This window comes from Schistocerca serialis, chromosome 2 (assembly GCF_023864345.2).
Source record: "Schistocerca serialis cubense isolate TAMUIC-IGC-003099 chromosome 2, iqSchSeri2.2, whole genome shotgun sequence".
NCBI classification, from domain to species: Eukaryota; Metazoa; Arthropoda; class Insecta; order Orthoptera; family Acrididae; genus Schistocerca; species Schistocerca serialis.
The window spans coordinates 917734684-917749103 of record NC_064639.1 but is presented as its reverse complement, the minus strand read 5'-3'; the positions used below and the strand labels follow the sequence as shown (position 1 = coordinate 917749103).

The following is a 14420-nucleotide window of genomic DNA, read 5'->3' as shown; positions in this document are numbered from 1 at the left end:
AAAGCAGTGTGGTGACTGTCTAGAAAAAAGAATATTAATGAATTTCATAGAGATAAGTAACGAAGAGATGGATTTGTAAAGAAAGTGTATCAAGACATCAGAAAATTAAAGTTACATGTGAATGTGGTAGAACTGTTGGTAAACAGGAATACTAAAAAATCAAGTACAATCGGCAGTTCATAAAAATCGTATGGCTGCTCAGGAAGAAAGAATTAGGAAAATTTTGAGCAAAGGATAGATTTCTTATATTCACCATAATTCATTACGTTTTATTTTCTCACGTTCACTTTTTATAAACAAATATTAAATTTTATTTCCTTACATTTACGTTTTATATGAAATATTAAATTTTATTTCCTTGCATTCACCTTTTGTATGAAAAAAATAATAATTTGAAAATTGGTGAACGTGGTACGAAAAATTGTTCAGATTTATTAACTTTTCTAAGTAATTTAAAAGAAATTAAATGATTTAGATCTGAAAAGTAGATGCATTGTTAAGTTCTGTGTAAGTTCTAGTGAGCTAGCTCACGAGGAACGAATCAGCTAGTGAGCTGTTGTTGTTGTTGTGGTCTTCAGTCCTGAGACTGGTTTGAAGCAGCTCTCCATGCTACTCTATCCTGTGCAAGCTTCTTCATCTCCCAGTACCTACTGCAACCTACATCCTTCTGAATCTGCTTAGTGTATTCATCTCTTGGTATCCCTCTACGATTTTTACCCTCCACGCTGCCCTCCAATGCTAAATTTGTGATCCCTTGATGCCTCAAAACATGTCCTACCAACCGATCCCTTCTTCTAGTCAAGATATGCCACAAATTTCTCTTCTCCCCAATCCTATTCAATACCTCCTCATTAGTTACGTGATCTACCCACCATATCTTCAGCATTCTTCTGTAGCACCACATTTCGAAACCTTCTATTCTCTTCTTGTCCAAACTGCTTAACGTCCATGTGTCACTTCCATACATGGCTACATTCCATACAAATACTTTCAGAAACGACTTCCTGACACTTAAATCTATACTCGATGTTAACAAATTTCTCTTCTTCAGAAACGATTTCCTTGCCATTGCCAGTCTACATTTTATATCCTCTCTACTTCGACCATCATCAGTTATTTTACTCCCTAAATAGCAAAACTCCTTTACTACTTTAAGTGTCTCATTTCCTAATCTAATCCCCTCAGCATCACCCGATTTAATTTGACTACATTCCATTATCCTCGTTTTGCTTTTGTTGATGTTCATCTTATATCCTCCTTTCACGATACTGTCCATTCCGTTCAACTGCTCTTCCAAGTCCTTTGCTGTCTCTGACAGAATTACAATGTCATCGGCGAACCTCAAAGTTTTTACTTCTTCTCCTTGAATTTTAATACCTACTCCGAATTTTTCTTTTGTTTCCTTTACTGCTTGATCAATATACAGATTGAATAACATCGGGGAGAGGCTACAAACCTGTCTCACTCCTTTCCCAACCACTGCTTTCCTTTCATGCCCCTCGACTCTTATAACTGCCATCTGGTTTCTGTACAAATTGTAAATAGCCTTTCGCTCCCTGTATTTTACCCCTGCCACCTTCAGAATTTGAAACAGAGTATTCCAGTTAATGTTGCCAAAAGCTTTCTCTAAGTCTACAAATGCTAGTGAGACATGCCTCTACATCCTTACATTTGTCCTCTAGCCACCCCTGCTTAGCCATTTTGCACTTCCTGTCGATCTCATTTTTGAGACGTTTGTATTCCTTTTTGCCTGCTTCATTTACTGCATTTTTACATTTTCTCCTTTCATCAATTAAATTGAATATTTCTTCTGTTACCGAAGGATTTCTATTAGCCCTCGTCTTTTTACCTACTTGATCGTCTGCTGCCTTCACTACTTCATCCCTCAGAGCTACCCATTCTTCTTCTACTGTATTTCTTTCCCCCATTCCTGTCAATTGTTCCCTTATGCTCTCCCTTAAACTCTCTACAACCTCTGGTTCTTTCAGTTTATCAGGTTCCCATCTCCTTAAATTCCCACGTTCTTGCAGTTTCTTCAGTTTCAATCTGCAGCTCATAACCAATAGATTGTGGTCAGAATCCACATCTGCCACTGGAAATGTCTTACAATTTAAAATCTGGTTCCTCAATCTCTGTCTTACCATTATATAATCTATCTGATACCTTTTAGTATCTCCAGGATTCTTCCAGGTATACAACCTTCTTTTATGATTCTTGAACCAAGTGTTAGCTATGATTAAGTTATGCTCTGTGCAAAATTCTACAAGGCGGCTTCCTCTTTCATTTCTTCCCCCCCAATCCATGTTCACCTACTATGTTACCTTCTCTCCCTTTTCCTACTGACGAATTCCAGTCACCCATGACTATTAAATTTTCGTATCCCTTCACTACCTGAATAATTTCTTTTATCTTGTCATACATTTCATCAATTTCTTCATCATCTGCAGAGCCAGTTGGCATATAAACTTGTACTACTGTAGTAGACATGGGCTTTGTGTCTATCTTGGCCACAATAATGCGTTCACTATGCTGTTTGTGGTAGGTAACCCACACTCCTATATTTTTATTCATTATTATACCTACTCCTGCATTACCCCTATTTGATTTTGTATTTATAACCCTGTAATCACCTGGCCAAAAGTCTTGTTCCTCCTGCCACCGAACTTCACTAATTCCCACAATATCTAACTTTAACCTATCCATGTCCCTTTTTAAATTTTCTACCTGCCCGATTAAGGGATCTGACATTCCACGCTCCGATCCGTAGAACGCCAGTTTTCTTTCTCCTGATAACGACGTCCTCTTGAGTAGTCCCCGCCTGGAGATCCGAATGGGGGACTATTTTACCTCCGGAATATTTTACCCAAGAGGACGCCATCATCATTTAATCATACAGTAAAGCTGCATGTCCTCGGGAAAATTTACGGCTGTAGTTTCCCCTTGCTTTCAGCCGTTCGCAGTAGCAGCACAGCAAGGCCGTTTTGGTTAATGTTACAAGGCCAGATCAGTCAATCATCCAGACTGTTGCCCCTGGAACTACTGAAAAGGCTGCTGTCCCTCTAGCTCTAGTGAGCTAGAACTAAGATATAATCTACCAAAACGTCCTACTCTCATTGTCTATAGAAAATCTGACACCCATGCAGATTGAACCACATGTGGAATATTTTGAAGCTACACTGAAGCGCCAAAGAAACTGGGAGAGGCATGAGTATTCAAATACAGAGAGATGTAAACAGGCAAAATACGGCGCAGCGGCCAGGAACGCCTACATAAGACAAAGAGTGTCTGGTGCAGTTGTTAGATCGGTTACTGCTACTGCAATGGCAGGTTACAAAGATTTAAGTGAGTTTGAACGTGGTGTTATAGTGAGCCCAGGAGCGATGGGACGCAGCATATCCGCGGTAGCGATAAAGTGGGGATTTTCCCGTATGACCATTACACGTGTGTACCGCGAACATCAGGAATCCAGTAAAACATTAAATCTCCGACATCGCCGCGGCCAGAAAAAGCATTACGCCTTGCCTTGGCCCTATAACACCGAATGCACTCTTGATTACTGGTAACATATTGCCTGGTCGGACAAGTCTCGTTTCGAATTGTGTGAAGCGGATGGACGTGTACGGCTATGGAGACAACCTCATGAATCCATGGACCCTGCATGTTAGCTGGGGACTGTGCAAACCTATGGAGGCTCTGTAAAGGTGTGGGGCGTCTGCAGTTGGAATGATACGGGACCCCTGATACGTCTAGATACGACTCTGGCAGGTGACACGTACAAAAGCATCCTGTCTGATCACTTGCATCCATTCATGTCCATTGTGCATTCCGACGGACTTCGGCAACTCCAGCAGGACAGTTCCACACCCCACACGTCCAGAATTGCTACAGAGTGGCGCCAGGAACGCTCTTCTGAATTTAAACACTGACGCTGGCCACCAGACTCCGCGGACATGAACGTTTTGATCATAACTGAGACGCCTTGCAACGTGCTCAGAAGAGATCTCCAGCCCCTCGCTCTCATACGGAATTATGGACAGCCCTGCAGGAATCATGGAATCATTTCCCTCTATTATGGGAATCGATGATGATGCTGACTAGTTGTTTCTGTTATCGACATTGATATTGGCAAGGTATCGGCCGCAGGGATTCCAAGACTTTCGATAATGTTTTACCTTCAAATTTGAAGTCGATAACAAATGACAACAGAAATATTTTTCTTCGTGTTATATAATTAAAGATTAATAATTTCGGATTTTGGCTTTACTTGTACTGTGAAACCTTAATTATTACCAAATTTCTTGGTTCTAAGTCAATGGGAAGTACCCTATAGATTTTGGTGAGTGAAGTTTCGAGTATCAAAATATGTGATAATCGCCCATTTCTTTTGATAGTATTGACTTAGAAGCTTAAATTTTTACACTGCGAAGGGGCCATAGACCTTGAATATGATACGCCAACCTGTTACAGAGAAAGTTTGTCTTAAGGGACAGACAGACAAACAGACGGATGAAAAATGACCAAAAAATATTTTTTTGTGTTATAGTTTTACAAATTAAGCATTTTCGATTTTATTTTTTTTTTTTGCTTTACAGTTGTACTGCGAAACCTAGTTTCTAGCCAAATTTCATGATTCTAGGTCAACGGAAGTATCCTATAGGTCTTAATGAATGAGTTTTGCGAATATGGAAATATATGACATACATAGCTGTATCTTTTGACTGCATCGACTTAGAACCTTACAATTTTTACATCGCTTAGAGACCACAGCCCTCTCTGGCTGCTGTGGCAACACTGGGATCAGCTGTGCCTAATAGGAGACGGGACTCTGTGGTGTGGGTAATGAGAAGCCTGGCGGCGGGGGGAGGGGGAAGGATAGCAGTGTGGAGTGGGGGACGCTAAAGTGCTACCTGTGGGAGCTTACAGGGACCATGGAGAGCGAGTAGGGCAGCTATGTGCAGGCGGAAGGTTAGACGGAGGGTGGGGTGGGGGTTAACGGGAAAGGAGACTAATAAAAAACTGTGGGTACGTTGGTGAATAGAGGTCTGTGTAGTGCTGGAATGGGAACAGGCAAGGGGCTAGAGAGTAGGACAAAGACTAACGACATACATAGCCAGGAGGGTTACAAGAATGTAGAATATACTGCAGGGAGAGTTCCCACCTGAGCAGCTCAGAAAAGCTGTTGCTGGTGGGAAGGATCGAGGTGGTGCAGGCTGTGAAGCAACCATTGACATGAAGAAAGTTGTGCTGGCAGCATGCTCACCAATGTGGTGGTCCAGCTGTTTCGTGGCCACAGTTTGTCAGTGGCTGTTCATGCAGACAGACAGTTTGTTAGCAGTCACGCCTGCATAAATGCAGCACAGTAATTGCAGCTTAGCTTTTGGATCACTTGACTGGTTTCACATGCAGCCCTGCCTTTGATGGACTAGAGTAGGTGATGGTGGAAGTGTGACACTACAACACAGTCCTTGCTATGAATTTTTTCACTTCCTTAACACATGAAACGGTTTGTATACGATGTATTGTCTAGTGTAAATATGTATTGTAAATACTATGTTTAAATTATGTAATATTTAACACTGGCAAGTCAGGGCATATTTAGTTAACGTTGAAGTCAGAGAGATTGTTTTGTTGTGCCGCTGGGCGCGGGAGCGCACCAGCGGGCAGTAGTAGCAGTGACGCCGTGCTCGGAGTAAGATGTACAGTCGAATGCTGCTATTCTTAGCTATGTTACATCTAACGGCTAGTGTGTGGATCTAAGTACGACGGGAAAGTAATGGTCGGCATATTTGGAAGCATGGCCGGGCAAGTCATTATGGATTAATGGGCACAGTGCTGAAGAAACGAGGGCTTAAATGTGAAGCGCACTGTGGGCCCAAGTCGTAACAGTAAAAGCCCACTGCCACATTGTGTCGCCGCCGTGGAGTTCCGTCGATCCACCGACAACGAGGGAAGTAAGATCTACATAATTTTCGTAGGATAAAAATTGTAGAAGGCTTGCCAGTGACTGTGCTTTTCTCTGAACAATTAAGAACAAGCATTGCATAATCGAAGTGTTGCATTCCAACCGACAATAACACCAAGTAGGTTCCTTCCGATCCTTACTTATCTTATTGAACCGAGTGTGTCACGCCATAATCAAGAGAAAATATGTTAATTATCAAATTATAAGCATACACGGTGAAGAGTAAATTTCAGACTGTTTTGAACGATTGGTTATCATAGTTAATTGTTGCACTTAATAAGCTTATGCCAACCGTTGTAGCCGGCCGCGGTGGTCTAGCGGTTCTAGGCGCTCAGCCGGAGCCGCGCGACTGCTACGGTCGCAGGTTCGAATCCTGCCTCGGGCATGGATGAGTGTGATGTCCTTAGGTTAGTTAGGTTTAAGTAGTTCTAAGTTCTGGGGGACTGATGACCGTAGATCTTACGTCCCATAGTGCTCAGAGCCAACCGTAGTAACTTAATAATAGACTGAAGTAATAAAATTGATTATTAAGATTTATTTCCATGCATATTCAGCTGAAGTGGCCGGCCGTTGTGGCCGAGCGGATCTAGGCGTTTCAGTCTGGAACCGCGCGACCGCTACGGTCGCAGGTTCGAATCCTGCCTCGGGCATGGGTGTGTGTGGTGTCCTTAGGTTAGTTAGGTTTAAGTAGTTTTAAGTTCTAGTGGACTGATGACCACAGCAGTCCCATAGTGCTCAGAGCCATTTGAACCATTTTTTCAGCTGAAGTTAGTTCAAGGATATTTCATGAAACTATAAAGCTTATTCCAGCTGACAATCGCCCAATTCATGAATTATTATCACTCAAAACATAGTTAATCAATTATTGGCAATATATTTCATTATCAGTAGTTTAAACTGTGCAAAGGACGTAATTTTAAAGACAGAATGACAGTCCATTATTCAAAATCTAGACATATAATTACCTGTGTTGTCAGCATTGCACTTAGCTGACAAATCATGAACAAAATAACTATCAAAATACTTATTGAAAGTTGACCACTAATGTTTAAGTGTAGTTAGATTGTTATGACATTATTTTATATGACTACTGAGCCTGACACAGCACTCACGTAAAAGTTCACGTTCCACCTGCTGCGCTACAAACAGGTAAACTTTATCTTTGACACAATTATTCACGTACTTACCAGTACTGTCGCTCTTCAGTTGAGCTGGCGACCGATTTTTTAATTACTTTTACAACTTAATCATTTCTTTCGGCAAAATTTCAACTGGCAAAATTTATTTCCAAATTATTTCCATTATTTCATTTACCGATCGTTATTGAGTGAAATTACTCATTCAATAACGATCGAGTTATAACGTCTCCTGTTTCCCGCGGAATAATCATTATTTACTTCGCATTCGGATGCCTTATCCCGACACGGGTCAAAATTCATAATTCACGGTCATTGTTAACTTGTAATTTCGCAAATCCCGGGAAGTAGGGGGGGTGTTATAGAAGGACGTATGGGACAGTTGTTGCATCTAGGTCTGTTATTGGGATATGTACCATGAGGCATGGGTTTGGGAGCAGAATGTGAAGTATTCTTTTTTAAGACAAATCGTTTACAAGCGTTGTAGTGGAGCGTCGATGTTCACGGACTTTGCCGTTCCTCTCAGGACGTGGAGGAGTTCGTATCTCCGTACCAGCACAGTGAGGACCCAGTGAGCGACTTCCGCCAGCTGCTGCAGAGCGAGGGCTACCAGGTGCTGCGCTGTGACGTGGCGCCGCAGGTGCTCTTCTTCCCGAGTGAGATGCAGCGGAGAGGTGAGCAGCTCCTTTACCTTTAGTGTCAGCCAGTGTCTCAGAAACAACGCTTTACATGTGCCTGGGTGCATCCAACGCCAAAACCTCCAGCTGTCCGACACTCAGACCTGTACCAATCGTTGTATGTCGATAGTGTGTCAACCAAAGCTACGATTTAGTTTGTACTATGTGCTGTCGTCCAGTAGAACGACGTAAACGTTAATTAAAAGCAACATGAGAACTATGGAGCACACAAAAAGCATTACAATCAGTAACTATCAGGTATAGTTTCCGTGGGGAAGTTGGTAGAGCGTTAGATCGTTGTACTAAGCATACTGGGTTTAAAACCCAATGACTGCAATTTTTCTTTACTATATTACGAGTGAAAGTGTTATATGGAACCAGGTCATGTTTATAGAACTGTGCACTTGGCAGTCTGTTTTCGCCTCTTTTCATTGAAAGCACGTGGTAAACCTACAGAGTACATTTGCAATTTCACAGAATATACAACAAGAACAAAAAGGAAGAAACAGTTGCATCACATGTGCAGAAGAAATAATAATAATAATAATAATAATGGTCACAATAATAAAAGTAATAGCCGTAATAATAAAGAGCGTGATCCATTCAGAAATTAAGGCTTCACAGTACTGGCTGCTTAAGAAGAAGTGTATGAAGAAAATTACTTTTTCTCACCAAGCACATTTGATAAAGCTTACATTTGTGCATCCACCCTGAAGATTGCCGAATGAAAGATTGTGTCTGAAACAGAACTTTGTCGAAGTTTTAAAGCCATTATCCACCGGTGACGGTGAGAATTATGCAAATGTGGAGAACCAAACTGACTGTATGTGACGTGCTGCAGCTTAAGAAGATTTTTCCGTTGTTACTGACTAATCTCTTCCGAAGAATCTAGAGCACCATCAGACATTTTACGCGTCATATGCTTGTACACTCTGAAGAAATGAAGATCGGACGGTTGATAAATGAAGGTTGTGGTTGCTGGAATTACGTGAATTGCGATTTTGTTTCCAGGTAGGTTATTTTGTGCGTGCTTGTCACGAAGAACACTAATGTCTTCGTGGGGTCCACACTAATCCAGTATTATCAGAAGTTTCTCCCATATAAATTTCACGCTTAAACACTTAAAAGGATTTTTAATCAGAGGGGTGCAAACCCGGGACCTATGGTACGACGACCTCACACTATACCAACTAACACACCCCGAGATCTACAAAACAATCGCTCACAGATACGCCTTTCCAGTGCTCCGTAGTGTTACTTTTAATTATCGTTTACGCATCTTCTACCAGATGACAGCAGGTAGCTCGAACTAAATCGGTGTTTCGGTTGATGCTCTATCGACATACAATATGTGGTACCGATCTGAGTGTGTGACATCTTGGAGGTTTGGGTGAAAGCAGCAAAAGTGTGCCCAAACTGTAAATCAAATGCTTTTACAGACCCCCTGTCTCTCTAGTCGCTAATCGCTTATCTAGTGTGCATTCCTTGCTCAGCATGTGTGCAGGTTAAACATTAGAATGTTATTCCTGATGAACCCCTCGATGCGATGTTATAACTACCCGGACTTGGTAGACTGGCCTCAGGGAATATGAAGATACTTGCCCTCCAGCTGCTGTGCAGAAATTTTCTCTCGCCGCAAGATTGTCCTCAGCTGAAGTGGAGATGAGGTGTCCTCAGGCTTCTGTGGAGAAAATTGTTCTCGCATCAGTTCCGGACAAACTCTCGTCAGCCCGGCAGTGTTGTTGGTGGCCCAGTTCCAGGACGAGCTGGTTGCAGGTTTGACCCAACTTCTCGTAGAACGATCCATAGGAGCAGATGTGCAGAGTGTTTCATAGTGTCGTTGTTAGTTGGTTTTATTGTCATAGGAAGAGACTCCAATTTAAATTAGATATTGAGTGCCAATTATCCTCCCTCCATTAGGGGTGAACAACATAACTCACAGAGAAGAATGATGTGTGTCTGTGTGTGTGTGGGAGGGGGGGGGGAGGGGGGGAGGGCTGTACTACTTTACACACAGGTTGAACAATTCATTACATATTTATTTGAGAATACAAAAACGTTAACCTGAAGACAATCTTCATTAATAAATTTTTGCTCTGTTTAAATATCACAATGCAATCATTCAACTGGTAAACAACACTCATAAGATTTAATGTCTGCAGAATTAAAGTCTGCTGCAAGTCAAGACACAGTTATCAAAACACAAGCTCATTTAAACATTGTTGTCGGCATCGTGTTGTCGTTGTGCCTTCTCGGGATTCTGACCTACGCGTACTGTAGCTTATAGCAGACTGACTGCCTTACCTATTTCATTTTTGGATATGCTGGTTCTTGTACTTCTCTTCGCGTAGGTCATCTTGTTGCACCTCTTGCTTGTTTTTCTTGCTGTTGTTGCGTGGGGTGCTCGTAACTAATGAAGCAGAAGGTCCGACCACCTCATAGTCGTTCGCCGGTGCACCTGGTTGCTCAGGCTACTGACGAGACAGTTTTCCGAGTTACGCGCTGACGCGCAAAATTTCCTCGCAAATTGCCCGAACCGATCTCTTAGCATCGGAATTCAGGCAATCCTGTGAAGCTGTCCGTCAATATTTATTAGTTCAGACCTTTAGGACAATATTCAACAATTCTGTAAAACATCTTGTTCAGTACAATTACGAAAATCTTTAAATAAATTGTTGTAGCACTTCGAGTCATTCAAAAAATGTCAGACATGCTCCCACATCTCCACTATGGCCTCCAATTAAACAAATGTGAGCAAATTCTGACCGCCATCATATATGGTGTACTACAAAGACGCAGATTGAACCTTCAATAGCATTCAGTTCCTTTACTCTAATACGGTAAGTAATCCATCAGCAACAAAAGGAAGGCAGGTTAACATTTATATGGGCACTCTGAAAACGAACATATATTAATACCACGGAAAGTAGTAACTACTGCAACCTACATCCTTCTGAATCTGCTTAGGGTATTCATCTCTTGGTCTCCCTATGATTTTTATCCTCCTAGGACTATTGGATGGAGGAGGTGGAGAAAAGACAGACAGAGAATAAGGAGGAGGAAAAGGACAGAGAGAGATGAGGAAGGCAGAGATGAACCAGTGGAGAAATGGTACAAATACATACCAGGGAAATGCTGGGTACTCATCATTTAAACATAAGTACAGTTGCTGTTATTAGTCAATTAATCGTTTGCTGACACACAAGACAATGCATGGGGGTTTAATTATTATTTTAATGCAAATAATTTTTATTTTCGGTAGCTGTATGTCCGATTACGCTGTGTCGTAAACGGTTGGCCCTGACTAGTATTATTACGCAATCTGACTGCATAAAACAACCACAAAGAACGAAAGAAAATTTTCGTTAACACAATGAATTAATTAAGTCCCCAGCAACTATAAAACCTACGAAGCCAAAGCACAAGTATAACTGTTCTGTGTGTGGAAGTATAACTCAACGTACACATCTGGCACGGTTCTTCTTCAATAAGACAAGAAATTTCAAATACCATTTATACTGAAGTAACTAAAAAATAGAAATACTATAATTGCGTAAGGATTCACTCTAATACAAGAACACAAGCCAGATGCTTTGTTGACTGAACCTGTAATGACGCATTGTTTAAGACAATGATATAATAAAAAGAAAAGGAAATTTTTTTTTTACCTTCATATATTGACGAAAATCACTCTCATCATTACAATATATCTCCACACCGACTCTCTACTACCACATCTCAACAAGAACTCTCCACCACGACCTCTCGCCAAGCACTCTTCACTAGTACATCTCAACAAGCACTGACTACTACGAGTTCTCCCCAACCACTGCCAGTGGAGACGGCTGAATAATACTCTTTGGCGCGATCTCTGGCGCTGTGGCTCAGTGTAGCCACCTTTCATATGCCCCTCCTCCATGGGCCAGAATTTGATGGCATTTTTGCCAGCATTGGTGGTGAAAATACCACCAAATTCGTCCACAAAAATACAGACAAAAATAAAAGATAATATTAATACCTAAATATCACATAATTAGTTAAAATTTTGGTTTTGCACTGACCTTTCAATAACCTACCATATAAAATACAGTAAGCAATACAACTTCTTTTCATACATGTGACTTTACATAATAGTTCACACAATACACAAAAAATCAGTTTATACAAATGTTCACATAAAATGCTTTCAATGATTAGTTCCAGCAGTAGCACCCAGCAATGGTCAACAGGTGCAGACACCAACAAGTGACATCATTCAGCAAAAGCAGTTCCATTAGTGGCACTCAGCAATGTTGAGCAAGTACAGACACCAACAGGTGACATCTTTTCAGTAGAAGCAGTCCATTAGTGGCACTCAGCAATGTTGAGCAAGTACAGACACCAACAGGTGACATCTTTTCAATAGAAGCAGTCCATCAGTGGCACCCAGTAATGTGGAGCAGGTGCAGACACCAACAAGTGACATTATTTCAGTAGAAGCAGTCCATCAGTGGCACCCAGCATTGTTGAACAGGTGCAGACACCAACAAGTGACATTATTTCAGTAGAAGCAATCCATCAGTGGCACCCAGCAATGTTGAGTAGGTGCAGACAGCAAGAAGTAACATCATTTCAGTAGAAACAGTTCTCACAGTGGCACCCAGTAGTGTTGAACAAGTGCAGACACCAACAAGTGACGTTATTCCAGTACAAGCAGTCCATCAGTGGCACCCAGCAATGTTGAGCAGGTGCAGACAGCAACAAGTCACATTATTTCAGTAAAAAACAGTCCATCAGTGGCACCCAGCAATGTTGAACAGGTGCAGACACCAACAAGTGACTTCATTTCAGTAGAAGCAGTTCATCAGTGGCACCCAGTAATGTTGAACAGGTGCAGACAGCAACAAGTGACATCACTCAGCACAAACAGTTCCATTAGTGGCACCCAGCATTGTTGAACAGGTGCCGACACCAACAAGTGACATCATTTCAGTAGAAGCAGTCCATCAGTGGCACTCAGTAATGTGGAGCAGGTGCAGACACCAACAAGTGACATTATTTCAGTAGAAGCAGTTCATCAGTGGCACCCAGCATTGTTGAACAGGTGCAGACACCAACAAATGACATTATTTCACTAGAAGCAATCCATCAGTGGCACCCAGCAATGTTGAGTAGGTGCAGACAGCAAGAAGTAACATCATTTCAGTAGAAACAGTTCTAACAGTGGCACCCAGTAGTGTTGAACAAGTGCAGACACCAACAAGTGACGTTATTCCAGTACAAGCAGTCCATCAGTGGCACCCAGCAATGTTGAGCAGGTGCAGACAGCAACAAGTCACATTATTTCAGTAAAAAACAGTCCATCAGTGGCACCCAGCATTGTTGAACAGGTGCAGACACCAACAAGTGACTTCATTTCAGTAGAAGCAGTCCATCAGTTGCACCTAGCAATGATGAGCAGGTCGAGAGAGCAGTCCATGATATTCACTATCACTGATCACACTGTTCATCAGAGTTTATAAGCAGAAATTAATCATGTCCTAGTGGCACCAATCATGTAGAAAAAGTACAAGTAACAGTCCATAATATTCACTATCACTGATCACACTGCTCATCAGAGTTTATAAGCAGAAATTAAACATGTCCTAGTGGCACCAATCATGTAGAAAAAGTACAAGTAACAGTCCATAATATTCACTATCCTAAACACACAGTTCATCTGCAGAAATTAATCATTTCTAATTGGCACCCACTATGTCGAAGAAGTGCAGGTAACAGTCCATAATATTCACTATCACTAATCAGACAGTTCAGGCATGAACAATAGTTTGAATGCACATACAAATGCTTTTACAATGCTCTTACACTAAACATACAAATTTTAATAAACACACAAATGATATCAGATAATCGTCATATTAACCATTACAAGTACTCAAATATCAGTAAACCTATAATATTTATGGGTGTCAGTGCAAGCCACCTACAAACAAATAAAATAATATTTAGGAGATAGGTGGGTAGGATTAGGAAAGGACAACACACAAAACACACTCACTCATCTTTCATCCACATTAAGTACTACTGCGTAATTGAATAGTGTTAACTGTGTAAATGCAATTCTGTCAAAATTTGATGTTCATCATGTGTATCAAGTAGTAGTGGCAGCAATGTATAACAGTCAATAATAGTTAAGTCAACGTCATAGTCATCATGTCAAGACCAATGTTTGCCAAGCCAAATCAAATGTACTGTTGCTGAACAACTGTCAGTGAGCCACGATATGCAATTACTTCCTCTCTTCAAAAAAAAGTATGTACTGCTTATTGATTTAACAAAGTGTGTGTAGACAATCTTCCTTCCACTTTAGTATTCTAGTCTGCTATCTTCATCCTCCTTGTTCCATATAGACCAACAAAAAAAAATATGCATCTCACTTACTTTACCTCTTATACACCACAACTCCAATAATCATCAGCATCACATAATCTCAATACTTCAATAATACCTCTTATGTCGATACATATAAACCTTATCATTAATAGAATTTACCTTACCTCTTGTCCACCAAAACTCCAATAATCATCAACTTCGCATAATCTCAATAATACCTCAATAATACCTCTTCAATACGTCGATACATATAAACCGTATCATTAATAGCAT

At 41.1% G+C, this 14420-nt stretch overlaps 1 protein-coding gene across 2 annotated transcripts in view; it reads left to right on the top strand.

Moving 5' to 3' along the window:
• LOC126458283 (juvenile hormone acid O-methyltransferase-like) overlaps positions 1-14420 on the top strand; it is a 357276-nt gene that overhangs the window by 183121 nt on the left and 159735 nt on the right. The window contains exon 5 of one of the 2 annotated variants that reach the window (XM_050095215.1): positions 7625-7711. In XM_050095215.1, the coding sequence (XP_049951172.1) occupies positions 7625-7711 (87 nt within the window). Of the gene's footprint in view, positions 1-7624; positions 7773-14420 lie in introns of both variants that reach the window. The other variant, XM_050095216.1, reaches the window with a different exon arrangement.